The sequence below is a fragment of the Eucyclogobius newberryi genome, unplaced genomic scaffold (assembly GCF_026437365.1).
Source record: "Eucyclogobius newberryi isolate DKJ021-1_F unplaced genomic scaffold, fEucNew1.0.hap1 SCAF_4, whole genome shotgun sequence".
In the NCBI taxonomy this organism is placed as follows: domain Eukaryota; kingdom Metazoa; phylum Chordata; class Actinopteri; order Gobiiformes; family Gobiidae; genus Eucyclogobius; species Eucyclogobius newberryi.
The window spans coordinates 23,876,829-23,898,494 of record NW_027316056.1 but is presented as its reverse complement, the minus strand read 5'-3'; the positions used below and the strand labels follow the sequence as shown (position 1 = coordinate 23,898,494).

Below are 21,666 nucleotides of genomic sequence, written 5' to 3'. Positions count from 1 at the left end.
TTTATCTGACCAACTAACATGTTTCTTGGCTGCACAAAAGTGTGAAGAGAGATGCCTTTACCTCTCCAACCATGCCGTTCCATGTGCCATTAACCTTCTTTCCATGTTTGCCATTGGTGACGAGGTAAAGGTCGTATGTAAACTTGACATTCTTGGCAATCTTTTTGAGGATGTCGATGCAGAAACCCTTGCAGCAGCGCTTGATGTAGATCCCTGAATCCCCAGTTTGATTGCTGGTAAATGGGGTGGAGAGGAAGAGGTTACAGGTGAGGACAAAACAGTGGTGGTTGAGAATGCAGTGTGTACTAGAGGCAGTTTACTACATCGCACCAAGCAAGCAACAGATTCTATAACATACTGTCATTTCTTCTTGTCTTTAGTGGTCACACGTGTAAAATGAGTCTACATTTTGTAAACTGCAACGTTGATCTAGAACAACTTATAGAAACAAACAATAAAAACAGGTCCATTAAAGGTGCCATCCATTCTTAGTGGTATTCCATCGTAGCAGTGGATTTTCAATTACTTGCAGCAAAGGCACTCAAACGTTTCTCACAGAAATGTATAAAAAAAGCGAAAGGCCACAGACCTGTTGTCAATAAAGTGTATTTTACAGCTTTGATAGAGCCACTGTACCTAACGTGAATTTTAGGTCTTTATCTCAATTCGGTGACATTATTGTGGTAGATTTACTTACATTTACAGTAAAAAGTACTGTCTATGATCGTCTGGGCCTATTCAGCGGGTGTCCTAAGGTTTTGAGGGGTGCATTTCGCCCTTGGGCTATTGTTTGGACATGCCTGACTTACAGTTTTTTTGTTTTCATTGTTCCCTGTGTAGTTTTGGTTCAGAACAAACAGAGGTGCACAGCAGATACAGTGCAATAGTCGCTCTGGCAGTGTGTTGTTAGACCAAGGACAAATGAGTTTGTTTTAACCTCTTTGTATTCACATAAATGTGTGTCAACCTCCATTTGTAGAGTATAGTATCGACTAAAACATCGACCATACAACTGAATAATATTGAAAAATAAAGTTATACAAGCCATGTGGAGTGCAAGCACATATTCTACAACTCTTTTTACATGAGATGGAAACTGGTGAATAAATAAGTGTTTGAATTGTAGACAGGTTCCTTTCAGTTCATAAGAAAAACTGCAATTCTCATGGGTCTAATCAGTTACAAATACTAGATATGGTACGATGGCTTTGGATGAAACCAGACAGGGAGAGGGAGGAAATGAATGCAAAAGCAGTCAATAAAAGCAACACAGAGCCAGGAGCAAAAGACTGTCCTCCACAGATTTGAAGTTGGTCAGAGAAATAGGCCACTGACAAAAATTCATTATCACACGGCCACAAGTGCAAAGAAGAATGGTGAGGGTAGAGAGACTGAAGAGCAGGCGAAAGAGGGACAGAATCTGAGAAAAGGATCTGGTTCAGAGTGAGGACAAGAGGAAGGTAATCACAGTATGTCAGACTGAGCGGATTGAAAAAGGCAAAAGCATTTCAGTCTCTGGTTTGAATTCAAAATATGGAAAAGAGTTTTTGCCTCGTGCTTCTGCTTGATTGTTGACAAATCAAACCTTTGTTGTTTTTCCTGTAACTTTATGTGCTGTAAGAATTGATGTGCTAAATTATTTACATTGCAGCCATATTTTTAAAAACATTGTTATTTGGCAAAGGTCTGACTGCGGCCCAGACCAGTGGACACTTGAAGACAATGTGGTTGTTTTACCTAAGCTTAAGTTGTTTGCGACACGGCACAGTGTTCCTCATGCACGTCCCGCTGAGTGGGTCCACGTCCTCCACAATGACAAATGGCGCCTCCTCCAAAGTTACAATGGACAGGTGGTCCTCTTGTGACTCAGCTCCAGAGAACAGCTCAAAACGAGGCCACACATGGTACCTCATTGTCAGAGAGCCTCTCTCCCATTTGCCCACCTGCAGCAGTGTAGGAGGTCTTAATTAATACACAAGACAGAAAACTCAGACATGTAGAACAGCAGACAATTACCCGATCCCATTGTCGATCCTTTTCTAGAAGAATTATGACCAGTTTTGGATGCATCTGGTGCCCCTCGTCACTAAAGGACAGGTTTCGTCCCTCAAACGTCACGTTCATAACATACCTAAAAGTTACAGGTAAAGTGTTAAAGGAGAAAATACATATTCTTATACATATACCTTCTTGACTAATAGTCTTTTTTAATACATTTCATTGATTGAGACTGTAGGAAACTGCAGTCAACCATGTTCCCTCTGTAGTATTTTTTCTTTCATTATGGCCTTGGTTACTGTGACTGCGGCATTAGGCTGGTTCAAGAAGGCTTCTGGGAAATTGGGGTGTGGTCCTGCTCACCAACTTCAGTTAACATATTAACTACATTTGAAATTTGAAATTAACTTGGATCCCAACTGATTTTCTCTGTATATTCTAAAATGTTGAAGAAGTGTATATTCTTGGCTGGCGCAGAATCATGGTAATACAAATGTGAGTAGTGAGAGCGGCTTGTTTGTTTATATGAATATTATTTTATTATATTACTTTATGATTTGGGAATACAAAGAACAACAAATGATAAATACCTGTGGTGAAAATGTCAGTTCATTCATTTTATGATTACATTTTTCCTGAATTAAAAATGTTGCTGTTTAGTATATTTTTAGAAAAGGAGTAAGACTTACTGGTTCAGGATGTTATATGTAGACTAATCAATGAATGTATTAAAATACTAGTTATTGATAATAAACATACTACTGTATATTAGCATGTTAGTCTTAGTTGTATTTGGTATTGTCAGTCACTGAAATCAAATACTGGTGTTAAGACTGAGAAAAATAGTGATGGAGTACAGATGAACCAACAGAGACACCATCAGAGGAGCCATCTCCATCAGGATTAGCGAATATGATTTTTAATTATTTATTTTTTTATCAACTACCGATTACATAGTCACCAAATACAATACATGTTAAATTATCCATTATTTCCTTGTGCATGAACAAACAATGATCTAACACAATTGGCTAATTTTCAAAGAGGCACCTGTATACTAGTTTTACATGAGATGTCTATTGCTATCATTACATGGTTACATAATCCATGTTGAAGGCGGTGAAGGTGTGAGTGAGAGCAGCTTAGGTGAGGAGAGCAACAAGTACAACAGGCAGTGAGCAGGAGAGGGGAAAGGAGCAGAGAGGGTGCATAGCTGCCTGTGTGAATCCATATCAGCCTCTGCTACGTGTGACAACAGTGCACAACAGTGGCAGATAAATTGGGATTACGGTACGCTTTTCCAACTTTCTCCTCTCTCTGCGCTGCCTCCTTCCCCTCACTTCTTCACATCCTGTTCGTGGGCTGCCATTACCATGGAGACACACTGCCTCTGAAACATTCCACCAGAGAAATATCTTGTCTTCAATGCAAAGAAAGCGAGGCTGCTCATGTGAGTGTGCAGGGGGGTTGGATCAGATTTTTGTAATGCTGGACACAAAATCCGTTATGAAAATAGACAATAAATCAATTCGCAAGTTTATGAAAAACAACAGTTGAGTTAGCAAAGATTTTGTCACAAGTACCACCTACTAGAACATTCAGTGCCTCTGTCGTGTGCCTGTATTTATAAACCAGCAGACACAAGGAGATCTAAGTTGGCCAAAGACTTGAGAAGTCAATAACATGAGTCAAGCCTTTGTGAAATGCCTATTGCTGCAGAGTGTCTGACTCGTCTGCTAAAAGTGCTGTAATGCGCATGTAACATGGGATTAGCCCCATGAGCACAATCAATTGAAATGATATGGGCACTTGCAATGTTCAACTTGTTGCATCGACCCATTCGACCATTCTCATGTCAGCGCAGACACAGAGACTCTTAATGCCGGTATAATGTAAAGTAATGTGTTGCCATGGCGCCCACAACCACAGCAATTTTCATGCAATCAGCTGGGTTGCCATGGGAACAGTAATCTCACCCAGGAGAAGCTGGTCGTAGGAGAAAAAGAAAGACTATTTTTTCTGTCTATCAGAGTGTTTACCCACTTCTCCGCATGTCGTCTCTCACTCAGATGCATCTCTCCATCTCACCTCTGAGCCGCACACTAATGCACGCCCAGTCCCTCATCAATAGGACTTATTTAGGAGCACATTAACCTCTGGCTCACACAGACTCAGACTGCATTTACAGCAATGAGAACTGTTTTTTTCATCTTTGAGCTCTGTTCAATGGATGGATCAAGTGCTGTACAAGCTACCATCATGTATCAACTGCTCACTAAAACAGTTAAAAGAGCAAAAGACACTAAAATGTTCATCTGGGACTCGATACTAACACAAGCAAATGCAGCTCCATCACAGCCATATGCAGTGCTTTTATGCGACTCACACACCAACTGTTCCCCAACTAATCGTTGGCTCTGAGGGAATTTATTATTATTTGTCACAGAGACATCGAATCATCATCATTTGTCTCTTCACCCCTCTTCATTTCAGAAACATTTAATTTAACATAAATATTTCATCTTGGGAAGAAGATGAACACCAAGGATCACAGAGTGTGTTGCTGCAATGCAGAGATGTATTTGTGCTGCACACAGACATACTGCAGGTTTACATGGTCTACATGACTCATAATCTGGGATGACTGTCCCCATGACACTGACTAGAACTGGTGACACTGACAGATAAGGATACATTTCCTTTTGCCAATATTGCAAAACTTTTGGCTCTTATTATTTTGAATATTAACAGACATAAGCTTCTTAAACAAGTAATTGTGACAAATATGTATTACTGTATGTATTAATATTACTGTATGATTTAAAAAAAAATGAAATTACAAGCATTCACTTTGTAACAGTGAAATAGGATGTAAACAAACAGGCCAGTAACAGCAGCCTCACAAACAAAGGTGTGAGTGAGCCTCTTAGAGCTGCATCCTTTAATAAGCGTCCACAGGAGCCATGTTATCTGGGCCCCGCTGAGACTCAGACATCACACAGCGACCTGAACTGAATCAGAGAGCATCACTCGCTCGTTTCAAATATAAACAAGACTTAGACAGTGACCTTCGCAGCCTGACACATTTAAATATTGAGTTATTTACTCCCCATAGAGAGAAGAATTCACCTGTGACTGCAATCTTGAATAAACTGTAGACTAATAGTTATGGTCAATAGTCAATGAATATAGAAAAAATGCATACGCTGACATTTCAATTCAATTCAAATTACTATTGTCGCTCAGTCTGATAGCACATACAGCTGACAGATATTTAAAAAGCACAAAACTACAGTACTAGTGGGTACTTGATGTCTAGAAGCGTAAAGCATTTCTTCTGTCATGTAGTAGTAAAATACAAAACAAATCAGTTGTACAACATACATTCTCTCTCTCTCTCTCTCTCTCTCTCTCTCTCTCTCTCTCTCTCTCTATATATATATATATATATATATATATATATATATATATATATATATATATATATATATATATACGTTTCCTCACCCTCCGCGGGCGGTCTCTATTTATCCCCCTTCCAGCTCGGGTCCTCTACCAGAGGCCTGGGAGCTTGAGGGTGCTGCGCAGTATCTTTGCTGTTCCTGCACTGTTTTTCCTGGGATCTGCTCAAGCCATTCCTCCAGTTTGGGGGTCACTGCCCCAAGTGCTCCGATCACTACGGGCACCACCAATACCTTCATGCTCCAGGCCATCTCCAGCTCCTCTCTGAGGCCTTGGTATTTCTCTAGTTTCTCATGTTCCTTATTCCGTTTCCATCCCATGTCACTGCAATGTCCACCACCACGGCTTTCTGTGTCAACTATGTCCGGTTGGTTCTCCATTACCATTCTGTCTGTCTGTATCTGGAAGTCCCAGAGGACCTTGGCTCAGTCGTTCTCCACCACCTTTGGAGGTGTTTCCCACTTTGTCCTTGGGGTCTCCAGCCCGTACTCTGCACAGATGTTTCTGTACACTATGCCAGCCACCTGGTTATGGCGCTCCATGTGTGCTGTCCCTGCCAGCATCTTGCACCCTGCAGTTATGTGCGGGATGGTCTCAGGCCCCCCTAGCACAGCCTACACCTTGGGTCTTGTCTGGTGTGGTAGATCTGGGCGTCTATTGATCTGGTGTTCAGGGCCTGCTCCTGTGCTGCCATGATCAGGGCCTCTGTGCTGTCCTTCAGACCGCCATTGGTAGGATTTTGTTATATCAGCCACTTCAGTTATGTTCCGGTGGTACATCCCATGTAGGGGATTTGTAGAGTACGTGTTACCCCTAAATCTGGGAATCAATGATAAGAAAGGTGAGGAATCAGCCCATAACTACACAAAAGGAGCTGGTCAATGAGCTGAAGAGAGCTAGGACCACAGTTTCAAGGGTCACTATCGGTAATACACTACGCCGTAATGGTTCTCCTGCTTAAGTCAGCACATGTTCAGGCCTGTGATGTGCCATGTGAAGTTTGCCAATGACCATCTGGATGATCCCGAGGACTCATGGGAGAAGGTCATGGGGTCAGATGAGACCAAAATAGAACTTTTTGGTACAAACTCAACTCGCCATGTTGGAGAAGAAGGTCGAGTGCCATCCCATGAACACCATCCCTACTGAGAAGCAAGGGGGTGGAAACATCATGCTTTTCTGCACAGGGGAAAGGACGACTACACTGTATTAGAAAATAAATGTATTGTGAGATTTTGGGCAACATACAAACACAATAACTGCAAATACACAAAACAAAGGGAAAGATAAACTACAATGAATCCAACTCCTGTTCAAATAAAAGATCAAAAACTGAAGGGAAGACTATTGCGTATAAAGGGCCCTCGGAGCCAAGAAATTGATACACAACCACCCCAGAACCTCTATGTTCTTCTGCCATAGCTTGTCATTTATTCTATTTTCCACACACCCAATCTCCCACTATTAACATGGAGCAAATGTACCATGATCACAATTAGGGCTGACAGCTTTTGGTCACTTAATCGGTGATATCTTTTCATTGGTCGATTAGGCCAAGATACAGGGACATTCCCTTTCAGCATTAAAAACATGTGTATTATTTGAAAAACATAAAACTAATTGCTTGCAAATGTATGGTTGTATTCAATATATTTTAGTATGTATAAGTTTAGTGAGTAGTGTTTTACATTATGGTCATCTATCAATGCTGCCTCACTCCTGGTGAGTAGATGGCTATTGTCTCGTCCGAATCAATAGCGCACTGTGCATCTCATTTGGCATACAAAATGTCAAAAAAGTATTTTGTCTAGCAATATTTTGTAAAAATTTAGTAGAAAACCATGGGACAGCTCCCTGCAGTCCAGGAGCTGTCTTCTACCCAACAATGTGCATATTTTTCCTTGAACACAACTTTGAAACCACATCCCCGACCCCTGTAGCATATGGCGAGCTAAAAACGAGTCCAAAGCCTGGACTGCGCAAAACAAAACAGATCATTTAGGCTATTTTCTTCTCAAAGTGATGAAAACTTATATCATTTTTGTGTTTTATAATTTTATAATTGCAATGTGAATTTGTAACCGTAGATACACTCAAAATAAAGTTGCTGATTTAGATATTATATAGGCTTATATTTGACCACAAATATCCGGTTATTACGTTGAAAAATATAAACAATATGAGAATAATGCCTGACAATGAGGGCTGAAATAAAGGTCAAAAATGCTTCTGTCAAGAAGCTGAAAGAGTCCAGGTCATGCAGAAATAATCAAAGACTCGTGGGAGTCCCTGAAGGCAAGGAGAAGGACAACGTTGAAGTCTAGATATTATAGTTTTGGAATCTTTATTTGGAATTCCAGTTGAGATACCCCGCTTCACTTTGGAGAGGGCACACCCACTCTGTAAAAGAAGAGAAGACGTCGACCCTCCACGGGGTCCACGGCCTGATAATGCGGCTCCTGATAATGCGGCTCCTGATAATGCGGCTCCTGATAGTCCCTTTACCAGTCCTCTCCTCCGTCTGCCGAGCCTCCCGCATGAATGCCCGCTGGATTTCCCTGTGTAGTGGCTCCATGGGCCTCTCTTCTGAGAGCATTAGCATTAGCTTGAGAGGCCAGTTTTTCACTAAAGTTACAATAGACACGTTTCGTCTTGTCCTTGGATGCCCTTTTTACTCATCTCTCAAAACATCTTGCTTCATTCTTCTTTATACAATCTCCTTAAAAAAAGTCATTATAAATCTGATTTCCTTGTTTTATCAAGAATCGATTAACAGTTCCCATTGGATCACGTAACAGCCTGAAGTGACCATAGTTTAAAAGGAACAAAAGAAAGATGCAAGACTTAATCAGGGGATCGGTGGTGAAGAGCTAGATGGATTTTAGTTTGTCCTTGATCACCCTTTAAAGTCCCATGACATGTACATGCGAGACTCAACACCGGCCTACTTCTATGAGAGGACAGGGCTATGAAAAGGATCACCTATATACAACATGTGCAAGACCACCGAGAGTGAAGTAATGGCCTACTTGACTTCAAATGAACAGTGGAGGAATTTATTTGACATCCACTTTCCTGGTGTCATTACCAAATGTAATAAGGCAGCTCTTTTGCAGAAGGCTTCAAAAGGCCAGTGCAAGAAAGACTATACGTGTTAGTATGTATTCATAGGTGGCATTGAAAAACAGCTAAATCCCAGAAATATTCCAAACAAAACATTCCTTTTGATCTACAACTGCTGCGGCTGATTGTACAATGTGACAAGAGGTAATGCTAGTGCAAGTGAAAGCGTGCACTTAACTATCTTCACACAAATAAGCCCCTCAGCGCCTCATCCAGAACCACTTGGAGCACATTTTCTCGTTATCCCACAGTTTTTGTCCTCTGTCAGGATGAGGACAGTAGAAGGCCTCTAGAGCACTGTGTGTTCCTGTTGTTGTGCATTGTTGAACCATATATCCACATATTTAAGTTAGTGCACATTTCCCATGAGGTCTGGATGCCCCTAAACAAATTTGAAAGCCCGATTCACTGGGGCCCATCTCTGTCCATCAGAGCTGACATGGAGCATGCTAATGCAGCCAGCATACAGCCCACAGTGACCTGTGGAGCAACAGGCCCACACACAGACATATGGCCTTATTATTGCTCTTGCCTCTGAGGACTCAGGGTGGAATAGGTAGAAGTGCATGTGTTAGGGCCATGCTCACCCCTGGGGTAACTATCACCATTCACCCATCCTAATACACTAGCCTTCACTTAGCATAATGGAGAAAAATGGTGGACTGAAATATACTCTGGGAGTCGGTGCACAGCATAGTCTCAGATGAGAGACTGGGGAAGATTGAGAGCTGGCCCTGTATCTGATAGTGCCCTTTGGGAGATAAAATATTTATGAATGTGGTATTGTTACTCCATTCCTCTTGGTTGTGGGATGTAAGGACAGCGCTGACAAATACAGTGAGACACAACAAGGTATAATCCTATTATTACTGTAAGATAATACAATTCTATTGATGTCCAGTATCTAAATGGTTATTTGTACTGTTGTAGTGCATATCCAGGGCAAACTGCTGGTTTTTAAGTTTGATGTTCTACATTTTGTCAATAAAGAAAAAGAAAAAAGAGATTTATTCAAAAATAGAATTACCTCAAGCAGGAAATTAATTGTTGAACCAATAATTGATAAGAACACAAAAAACATGCCCTATAAACTTAAATGGGGATTCATTATTGATAATCAATGCTGTATGTCATGTTATAGATTTGTTGAGAGGGAAGGGCTGAATATGGGTTATTTTAAAGGCGGCAGAGGTTTAAAGATATTCAGGTGTTTGGGAGCTAATTTTGTTTTTGTGAATATGAGAATTTGTATTATTTCTGTCTTTCACACAATTACGCTGACGTTGTGTTTTGTGCGTGTGGTCAAAGTATGGGAATATTTTAGTAATATATTTGCTGCGTCTCAGCAGATGCAGACCGTTTGTTTGCCCGTGAGTCATTTTGGAAAAAAAGACGATATTTTGGAACTTTTGCATGACACACTGCTTATTTCAAACAGGAAGGATTCAAAGCTCATAAGCTAGGTGGATGAGACATGTTTTGTCTTTCTGCAACTAAAAGGAAAGTATTATTTTCTTTTTTCCTTTTATCTGGACAAAACTTAAGACAATATTAAACCACAGGCACTGCTTGTTTGTTGGATACTGCCGCCTTCATAACAAATCTTCTCTTTCAGTTATGATGTTGGTGTGATATTTTAGCTCTGTTTACGACACAAAATCTCCTCTTATTACAGATCTTAAATCTACAGCCTTCACTCACTTGAGTATTTCCTTGGAGTGGCCGGTGTTGGCGGCACTCTTTTTGTCAGGCGTCCCGATACAGCTGGACTTCAGCAGCGTGTGCGGCCCGCGGTCAAGCATCATGGTGGAGGTTGCCGTAGCAATGACAGCCACTGCATCACGTACCCTGGCCTCAATGTTGTAGTCCCATTCGTCATAAGACACAGAGATAAGCCCTGGGATGGAGAGAGCAAGAGAGAGAGAGGAAGGTGAGAAAAAGCAATGTGGGGATAGAGGGAAAGAAGGAAAATGGTGAAAAATGGAGACAGTGGGAAGAATTTGATTACAGAATATGAATATCTTCATTACAATGTATTTTGTAATGTATTCTGTTGGAGTACTGTATTCTGAATACTTACTTTCACGTGGATTTGCATCATTATGAAAACATGACATGGCACAACATGACAGGATTAAAACAGCTTTTTGTTGTTGTTTCACTGTTAGTTGTGCATTTATTTATAAGATACATGAACCTTTATCACAAATTAAATGAAGAAAAATCTCTCATACACTCCCTACATATTTGACCAACTAATTCTGTGCAGTTCACAGCCTAAATTTCCTGATCGAATACCAAAATGTATTCCTCTGATTTCAGAAAAGCAACGGTATTCTGACCACCAAAGAGAAACTGCACTGTAATACAGTTACTCAAAATTTGAATACGTATTTTCCGGACTATAAGTCGCATATTTTTTCAAAGTTTTAGCCGGGGTGAGACTTATACTCCAGAGCGACTTATATGCAATATTATTTGCTATTTTTACACTGTCAACCACAAGAGGGCGCTCTAGGCTCTAAGCGACGCAGAAGAAGAATCTGCACTTCCTCTACCTCTGGAGTTTGTGGAGTTGTTTAGAAGTGACACAGAGGAAGAAGAATTCAGTGGATTTAGTGATTTGGGGTAAAACTGATGCTTTGGTAAACGTGTTAGCATGTTCTTTATGCTATAGTTATCTAAATAACTGTTAATATGTTACGTTAACATACCAGACACTTACCACAGTTCTGTCTGTGCGTCATGTAGCTGAAGGTGTTAGCGTTTGCATACGAACACCTATTCACCATGTTCTCTCATCTGTTATTATTTTAAACTGCATTTCAAGATGAAATGTCTGTTCTTGGTCTTAGATTTTATCAAATAAATTTCCCCCAAAAATGTGACTTATACTCTAAATCGCATTTAGTGCGGAAAATACGGTACATATTTTCAACACTGGAGCAGAACGTAGAAAAGAAGATTAATGTAAAAACAGAAGCATTTTAGAACAGGCTACAAAGTGACTAAACACAGACTAAATTAAATTGGTCATATGGTACATTTTAGCATTTGTTCAAATTGACCGAGATATTATAAAAGCTTTTCCTAATGTCTTCATTAGGAGGTCATCAGGCATTTTCATTAAGTTATACACTTAGAGTTAATAGTTTAAAATGCATTGTAATTTCACTACTTAACCTGTTCCTTGAATCAACAGGAAAAAACATACAATTCTTCTTTATTTTCTGATTATATGTACATATCTAAGAATGAAGTAAAGGTAGACAGACATTTACTTCCACCCAAGCATGAAGTCCTCCCAGGTCCTGGATCATGAACATTTGCATATATGCAAACCAGCCCATCTGTCTCTTGTGCCCACACTTCAGCGCTGTCACCGTATCATACCATTTCATTATCTCATTCAGAAAGTTTGCTTTTGTTGTATAAAAACATTTTAATATATAGTATAAAATGTTAATATAATATGTAGCTATGGAATGATTCAAGTAATTGATCATTATAATATATTGTAATTATACAAAATTGTTAGAAAGGCAAACCAGATGCGATGGTGTTACCTAGAGGGAAAACCGATGGCACTTGGTCTGCGTCCCCGGCAACCAGCGAGGGCACGATCCAGGTGTAGCCATAACCAGTCAAACCAACAGAGTGAGCCACCTCAAAGATGGTGGTGGCCTCCTCTTTGGTGCAGTAGAGAAGGATCACAGGACTCTGCAGCTTTTTCATCTGGTTTTGGATTTTAGAGTCGCCGTCATCCACTGACATGTCTAATAAGATCACTTCCTCCAACTCCCAGCCCACAAAGCTGTTCTCAATAGTGCTGCGGACCTGGGAAGACAAAATGGAAAATACATCGAAAAATGTGAGAACGTGAAGTGTGAAGTGAGTATTGAGTGAATCATCTACAATTAAAATGATTAAAAATACAGCATAAAGCTGACTAAAATAAAATGCAGAACAGAAACATGCAGTGTAATCTCCCAAACAAGATTATAAATATCTATTTCTGCATTTGTGTGGTTAATTTAAGGTCCATTCACTTCTGTGCAATACTTGAAACAAACCCATGACATTCTTGATGCAGTGTAAAAATATTGTCTGAATATAATGATCAAGATAATGCAAACTAAATTCTGAGTGAGAATATGCAACCCTTAAATAGTACATGTCAAGTCTTTATTCACAAGAATATAAATAATTAAGGTTCATTGTTATGATGTTGTGCTATGGTTAGAGTTACTTTAGTTTCAGGGTCATTTTGCCCAAGAGTTAGTAACGTCCTTTTCCCTGTTTTTCATGCAGACATGCTATCTGCAGTATAATGTACCTTTTACAATGCTCTGTTTATTGCAGTATATATTAATTACATTCTTAAAGGAGACATATTATGTTTTTTTCAGGTACTTGGTATTGAATTATAAATATAATTTTACACTTTGTTCATTGTAAACAACAAAATGATCTAAAACGACTGAAAATGGGTCCACTGATTTTCATAGAGACATTTCAGTGTAACAAGAGGCGGATTAGCATTTCAGAATTAAGTACAGGAATGTGGCTGTGGATAGGGGGTCGGTGAAAACAGGATTTTACTGAGCACTCGAGCTTCAGTTGTAGGGCAATATAGGATTAATCAGTCTAAATACAACCTCGAGTAAACAAATGCTGGGGGAACATTGTTAAAAGCTCATTCAAGTTTATTTAGCATGTCTCCTTTAAGAGCAAGGGAGGTCCTATTCCTGAGAACTCTTTGACATTTAACTGAACTGACATTTATTATTGTATTGTATTGTTTTGTGTTATGGATTGAACTTGGATGAAAATTGGCATTTCCATCTTAACGCATAAACCCTATTGTATTATCAATAATGAAAAGACATTTTGGATAAACCAGAAACATGCACATCACTGGGCGTTTGTTGCATGTGTTTGTGTGTGTGTCTGTACCTTGTTGACAAAGTCCTCGTGGCCTGGGTAGTATGTTGTGACAATGGAGAATATGTACCAGTCATACTCCTCCATGATGTTTAGCATGACCTGGGCTTGCTGCTCAATGGATGGCCCGAACTGAAAAAACATGGAGTGGTCGTCCTGGAAACCAGATAGACACAGCCAATCAGCAAACAAGGTCATGAGTCATGCAGCATGAGAAAGACTGAAGGTAGGGCAGGATCATGAAGCGTGTCCCGATCCAGCCCCAGGTAAAATGAATATTCCTCTAGTATTCCTCTTGTAGCCTCACAACAACACTGACTTCTAAATTGAATTCATCATGTTTTAAACAGGCTAACTTTTGCACAGACAAAATCCTTTTCATCAACTAATTATTATTCAGTGCAGACAAGGTGACTCATTCATTATCAAGGAGCTGTAACAGAGCTGTCCCACTTTGACCATTCACAACACAGAGCACAAAAGGCTAGACGGCCACCTGTTCCAATGACATTTTCTCCCCTGTGATGCAGATAACAAAGTGTGGATGGACATTTCTGTCACTTTAGCTCGGTTGAGAGGTGGGCGTGGAAGAAAGTTTTAAAAAGCTGGTGTCCCTGCTCAAGTCAGTTCTTTATGAAACGTTGTGCCATGTTAGACCATGTTTATGTCAGCTGTCTTGTCAATCTCCAGGTGTTGTAGGTCGGAGGATGTGGGGGAATCTTTAAAGCTTGAAAATAAAGAGCTTTATGCTGGGAATTCTTTCCCCTGATGAACTGCACAAGCTACTCAGTGGGTGTAAAGTGCACAGTTGCAATATTTTTCACAAGATGTGTTAAGCATAGCCTTTGGTAAAAGCCATCCATAACTAATAATAATTAGTCATGAAGGTGGCAGAGTGCTTAGCACTAGCACATGAGGATCAGTATTTCAGTTTTAGGCAGTTCAAAGTCTTCCTGAAGATGTGAGACAGGCCTCTACAATATTCAAATCTAGGCTCAAAACAGTTCTGTGAAAGGACTTCTTCTCTTTTATTGTAAATCTTGTATTATTATTTGTGTTTTAATTTGTTTGTGTTTTGATTTTACTGCATCTTTTGCAGTTATGTAATGTACTTTGAATTACTTTGTGTAAAAATTGTGCCTGTAAACTTACCTTGCCTATTAAATCTTTGAATCAATTCTACTCCCTCAGATTACAGACTGAATTAAACACTCAGACGGCACTACTTATATATATATATATATATATATATATATATATATATATATATATATATATATATATAGTCATCCGTTGTAAATGCCCCATCGGATACTACATAAGTTGATAATCAAATGTTCATGCAGCCATACATTTTAGGTTATGCACATCCATCCATGTGTGCAATCTGTCATACGTGTTAGTAACGCAGTGACTGAGAGGTCCTTGGATGTGGAGAACATTAATGCTTTCCTCATTCTTCCACATTTCTACCCGGAGGGACGGAAATAATATTACCTACTTTTCACTGTAATGAGGTAATCCTCTTACAATGTGAGGAGAGGGCACGGTGGTGCTGGGAACAAAGAGGGGGAGTTAAAGTGTGGTTGTATTGTTGGGGTGAGACTCCGACCTGATGTTTTACCCTAAAAACGCTGTAATTAAGCACAAAGGTAATGAAAGTTTTCTCATGCATGACCGAGAGTTAATGTACCCTTCACCTATAACCCCCAGCCTCATCCCATCCTCCAGGGTGGGTAACAGCTCACCTTTTGCTGCACTGAATTAAACAGATTCTAAAGATGGGTTTGAAATACAAGTTCCTCTGATTTTATTATCTATGGTTCAACCTTGCCCACTATGTATCCTCTCAACCAATCACCTCACTCATATCTGTAAACACACTCAGAGGGGGAACACAATCCTTGACATTCTATGCAATGCACCATACACCTTCATACTAGTGGTTCTCAAACTGTGGTATGTGTAGAACTGGAGTTAGGCAAGCTCCTTCTGGTGGTATGTTTAATTTAGAGTCAATTTCATTACACTTTGTTGTCCTCCTTTGGGTAATTTATTATTTAAAACAATGAGCAATGGTTTCGTAATGTTTTAGCAGTGGTCTAGCCCTAATTAAGATCTGATATAGTCCTCTTCCTCTGACACTTTTCCGTTTCCATAAGAGACCAAATTTAGATCTGAAGGCCAAAAGCTGCATTCAGACCGGGGGTGTCCAAATTTGCGCTGGAGGAGGAGTTGTTTTGTTCACAGTGTTGCTGTTCTCTTGGTCCGATCACAGACCAGGTTGAGAGAGCTGGTGTATCAGCTTTGGGGCTTGTCTGGGTCAAGCAGATGCGTCAGAGGTGAGAAGAGTTTAGTGAATGTCATCATTTGATCCTAGAGCTGCATCTGGATTATTTTTGATCGATGCCGGGTGCGGGTAGTGAAATGCGTAGGTACGTCACTGGAACGTAATCTCTGATTGGTTACTGCGCCGTGTGTGCCGCAAAGAAGTACAGCTTTGTACAACTTTTCTGCATCAGGCGCTCTTGCCACTCTGGCCGCCTAGGACGCGCGTCCAGGGCGCCCGACGCTCAAATGCTCTGCATTCACATGGCAAAAATGCTCAAAACATGCCGCAAAAACTCTGGACGCCCAAATGTACGGTGTGAACGGGCCGTAAGGTGGTGCTTGGTTTGAAAAGTTGGGGGACTACTGCTCTATATTAGGTCTGAACGATTTGGGAAGAATATCAAATTACCATTTTTTAATATTCTGTTCAAAGTTCAGATTATGAATACATCCAGAAGAATGTGAACTTCCAAAATGATACGACAAGAATCACATGTATTTATATGTTTGTGCAATACAAATTACAGTGTTATCAGCTTTAATGCAGAATAAAATGGGTTATTTTGTTGTTTGTAGAGGAAATTGTTGATTTGCTTATTGCGTCCATTCAAATTACTACTTTGATTAATTGGGGTTCATCTTGCAGCCCTTCAGCCCTATAGTGTATTATTATTGCTACAAATATAGAAAATGACACCAAAAACCTGTGACTTTTGGTAGTACACATTTGCACAATTGTGTATCTCAGCAATGATGAGTAACACAGAAGAGAGTGCGTTTCAATGAAATCCACACCTCGATGTGGAACATACTGAATAAATCCTATAAACTACAACATTTCCATCTCACAGTGTTCCAGATTGTATTCTCTGTCATACCTTCTTTGTTTGTAAAGCTGAGCACAACACACTGTTCTTTTTCTTTCACAAAAAAGGGTTAATTGTAACCGAAAGGAGTCTGCTATTGGGACCAATCATTAGGCCACTTTCATGTCCTTTACAGATTACATCTAATCATCTCATACGACTTACCCATTCATGTCCTCATCACCTACTCCTATTATTCAAATGTTATTAATGTGACATTTCCTGTAACTGTCCCTCTTCCACTTAAACTCTCCCCTTTTCCGTTTTCGTTCTCTATTTTTAAAGGCGCTCCAACCATTCATTTGTACAATAGTGTGAACTGTCCTGCCTCGTGCCATTAGCCGTGCTGCCGGCCTCGATGCCCACTTGTTTTTCTGCCCGTCTTCCACATCACACACAGTGCTTATGAGGCACAGGGAGCAATTTGTCACTTAATTTATAGGCTTTTGGTTTCTGCTATCGTGTAGTCTCAAGTTATAAACTATGAGACTAAAGGTTGTAATTTGAGCTGTCAGGTTTGGTCAGCCAGGGCTCACAACAGCTGGAGAGTCAAATAGATTGTAAAAGAAGATGATTATTCAAGTGACAGCTACAAACAGATGATAACATAAACCCAACCCAGACAACAAGGGAGAACATAATGAAACTATTTTGAAATGTAATAGATAATTTCAACAGGCATCTTCTGTTTTTACTTTGACATCGTCCCATTCTTTATTTTGTCCTTTCTCTAATCTTCCTGATTCAAGCTCTCTGCTTCTGAATCACTTCAAACTGATAATTCCTTGGTGTTTCAGCTGAGCAATAGCATCTTAAAATGGCATCGCAGAAACAACTACCAGTTTGTTGTGTAAATGTTCCCCAAAAGAGCATATTGGAGAAGTGACTCACTTGGGAGATTTGAGTTCACCTTGTGCAGCTCTGGCCCTTGGGAGCAGCTCAGTAACACAAACCTTTTGGTCTTATTACGCCTGAGGGACTGCACTGTACTGTGAGGTTAACATCTAGTTAAAGGGCGACTCTGCGCTGGCTGTGAACGTAGAACAGGACTTCTGGAATAAGAATCATGCTATGAGCTAATGCCATGAAAAGGTTACTGTGTTTCTGTTGTTATTGCCTCACAGTGAACCTCATGCACTGCAGGTGGTTGTATATCTATTACCACAATGAGCCTGGTTTAGATGAATACGATGATAGGGACTGGTTTTTGGTGCCTAGTCTTGGTGGCAAGCTCTCCCTCTGTGCTGTGTCAGTGCAGTGTCGAAGTTTAGGGCGTCAAGGGAAGCGCGCCTTGAGGGGGGGAGGGGGTGGGCTCAAAGGATTTGGCAACTCATCTCCATGTCATGCCAATGAAAGCCTGTCTCCAATTAGATTTGCAGAGGAAGAGTGACATATCTGCCCAGTGCTCGACAAGCCCTGGTGGGAGAGGATTGGAGGCAAGCAATAGAGAGAGCAGAGGGAAAGCGGCAGGGAAAGCAAGAAAGCAAGTCCGGGTGCTGTTAAAGCTCAGGCAGAGTCTTACTTGAGAAAACAGGCAAAGCTTTAGAACTCACATGAACGTATGCACGAGTGGTAAGCTGCACACAGCCCCCCGCGACTCACACGTCATGATTTTCTACCTTTTATCCCTCGGTCTATCTCCTCACTGCACGGTCTGGAGTCTACCACTCTCAATCAACGCCCACTGGTACCGTACATGCCTCATCATCATCAACCGAACACACAGAAGTGCTTCATTCATCTCATATTCATTTTTAATTATCTGGTCACCACTGCACTTCATTTAAAAAATCCCCACAATGAGCTGATTGAATAACATTTGTAATTTCACAATAACTTGAGCAGTAAGTGCCACATTTATATTATTATTTCTGTGGGGGAAATGTGTAGCAAAGATTCAATTAAACAGTAATGCAACTGTATTTGTTAAAAAATACTAATAATATAAAAAGTGTACATTTTTATCTAACTCCAAGTTTATTGTAGGAATATTCAATGAATTGGTTCCAGTATCTCTATTGTGACATCAGAGGGTTTACCAAGCCCCCAGAGAGCAAGATGATCCAGTCCATGGGTCGAGCCAGTTCAGCCATTAGCACCGCTGCATCTGGGAGTTGTGTGGCCTGGACGTAGCGTCAAATGACGCAGCTCGCGTCAAATCAGAGAACTGCTAGTGCAGAGCAGTGGAATGCAGCGTGAGCTGAAGCTCAACTGAAGTATTTTGATCTGGAAAAACAGTAATGACCTCCAAAAAGGAGTTTTATTCATAGTTATCTAGCGACCTCCTGGTCCCTACTCAGGGTTTTTAATAGAGTTCTCTGACTTTTTGTCAAACGTTGGACTGGGATAAAATAGTGATTAAAGTGTGATTAACGTGACAATGAGTGAAGAATGATGAGTGTCATGAATGCCTTCAGCGCTCTGTTAGACAGCATTGGGTTCACTTAGAATGTGAATAAACCGACCCACAGTCATACTCTGGGTCTTGTTCCAACATATGGAATAGAGATTAGTGACCTCATTGTCTTCCCTCAAAACCCTAAATTGTCAGATAATTTCCTACCATTCGATCCAGTTCGATCATTACCTTTCAGTTTATTCTTTAAAATTATCCAGCCCCATAGAATAAAATTATAATGAAAAAAGACAATATCCGGAAAACCTATCTCAAAGTTTAAATAAATAATAGAGCCAATATTGAATGACATGTCATGTGATCCTGATGAGAACAGCATCAGACCCAGGGAAAGTGACCAATTTGTTGACACGACCATGAATTCCCTGAATTCTGCTCTTGGTGCTGCTGCAGCGCCATTAAAACAGAAGGTCATCAGGCCAAAACGCGCCTTCCCGTGGTACGATGCAGATTTGCGTTCACATACAAAGAGTTAGAATCAACTATAAAATCATCCTCCTGACCTATAAAGCCATAACTGGCATGGCCATATCCTACCTCAAAGATGCTATAGAACAAAATGATACAAACAGAGCTTTTTGCTCTAAAAATGCTTCAGGCCTTCTGGTGGTCCCAAGAGTCTCTAAAAGCACAGTAAGAGGTAGAGCGTTTAGCTCCCCAGCTCCTGTGTTATGGAATCAGTCAATGTTAAAGAGGCCGACACAGTCTCTTTATTTAAAACCAGACTTAAAACGTTCCTCTTTGTAACAGCTTTTGGTCAGGCCAGTTATAGTTTACCAACTTCGCTGCCCTAGGAGCAACTATGCTGAGGGAAGTATGGCAGCTTGAGCAATATTCTCTGCTTCTGACAACTTTTCCTATTAACAATAGTTAATATTTTAGCAGACCTGCGTCTGCTCATTGCCGTTGTTTTTCTCCCCTTGAGGAGTAGTTCTGTTTCACTGCTGCTCTGTAGATCCAGATGCTCCTCAGCTGCCTAGAGGCTTTCTGCTCCAAATGAACGGCTCTTCACCTACCTAGATGAACTATCTTGCTGGACAAACCACCCTCTTAAGTTGTTTTTGCTCCACAGTTCATCTGCAAATAGAAGCGCATCAGCCTTTCCGGCCGTGGGAGTAGGATCTCTCCTTCCCTGTTGGTTTATACTTTCTCCCAAAGGGATTTATAGTTTTTCCTTGCTGAGAAAAGAGGGTCGAAGGACAGGATGTTGGTATGTTTGCAAATCTTCTATGAACATTGTTTAATCTGTTTTTTACCCCCTTCGAGGGAGCTGCTGTTATGATTTTGTGGGTTACAAAAATACATTGAATGGAATTAAACCGTGTACCTGTATGTTTACACATTCATGCAGTTTTATTTACCCGATAAATCATTTTACAGAAGAAACACTTTTTATTTACATGTGAATAGGTAATGTTTCTGCAACTTCATCAGGCGATATAATCACTTAGCAACGTAAAACATAAATTTTTGAACTTTACTATAACATAACATAAATTCGTAGGCTTTGCTATTAATTTTAAAACCTTAATATCGATATCGGTAAATATCATCATTTTTTTCTACCTTCAAAGGCTGAGTTGACCTTTTTCTTTATCACACCATCTGGAAACACTGCCGCTTTGATTCTTTAACAAATACGCAGAACCATGTCGGCTTGAAGGCATGCTACCATGAGATAACAGTGCAAAAGATGAGAGATAAACGCCTAAACTTAACTGTATAATCAGCTACTCGGGGCTACATGCAGTCTGGATGAGTCAACTCTCTCCCCATTTATCTTGCAACTCACTCACCAATAATAACATCAGTGCAAAATCTCAAACCAGGAAAAAGGGCTCAATTACTGCGGTAAAATGTACAAGGCCGAGAGCGGCGCCGCTCACAGTGGGAGCTGGAGTCGGACCACTGCTGACAGATTCAGGAGGCGGCTGCATATGGGCGTCACTCACAGAATAATGGCGCCGTATGCCGCGCTCTCAGGCACTGCGCTTCAGACTTCAAATTGTCACGCAAAGGACGAAGTCAATTAAAAAAAGTCAACACATTCATTTAAAAGTTAAACTAGACGCTGGACGCAGTGAAGGGCGGAAAAAAAAAGAGGTCCTGTCATGCTTTTTCCTTTGTGTTCGGTGAAATCAAACGACTCAAAGTGCAGTGGCGTGAAAGCAGAAATATTTAGACATAGTAACAAGTAGGGATGGATTACCGTATTTTACAGACTATAAGTTGCACATTTTTTCATAGTTTTGGGCCGGGGTGCAACTTATACTTATATTTATACTTATATACTTATACTTACACTCCGGAGCGACTTATATGTGATATTAATATTTATTTTCACACTTGCAACCGCATTTCGTTCTCCAGTGTTTGTGCTTTTTTGCATTTTTTGGCTGGTGCGACTTATACTCCAGTGCGACTTAGTACAGTAAGATATAAAATATTAGGAAGGCTGTTTTGAAGATATGCAAAATTTGAATATAGAGTATATGTTTTATAGTAAAAAAAAAAAAAAAAGAAGAT

At 40.3% G+C, this 21,666-nt stretch overlaps 1 protein-coding gene across 8 annotated transcripts in view; it reads right to left on the bottom strand.

The window, feature by feature from the left end:
* grin2bb (glutamate receptor, ionotropic, N-methyl D-aspartate 2B, genome duplicate b) overlaps positions 1-21,666 on the bottom strand; it is a 77,009-nt gene that overhangs the window by 16,422 nt on the left and 38,921 nt on the right. For all 8 annotated transcript variants that reach the window (XM_072463958.1, XM_072463957.1, XM_072463956.1 and 5 more), the window contains exons 4-9: positions 13,540-13,683; positions 12,150-12,420; positions 10,285-10,480; positions 2,017-2,131; positions 1,738-1,943; positions 62-233 (exon numbers count right to left, since the gene is read on the bottom strand). In XM_072463958.1, coding sequence (XP_072320059.1) covers positions 62-233; positions 1,738-1,943; positions 2,017-2,131; positions 10,285-10,480; positions 12,150-12,420; positions 13,540-13,683 — 1,104 coding nt within the window. The remainder of the gene's footprint in view (positions 1-61; positions 234-1,737; positions 1,944-2,016; positions 2,132-10,284; positions 10,481-12,149; positions 12,421-13,539; positions 13,684-21,666) is intronic.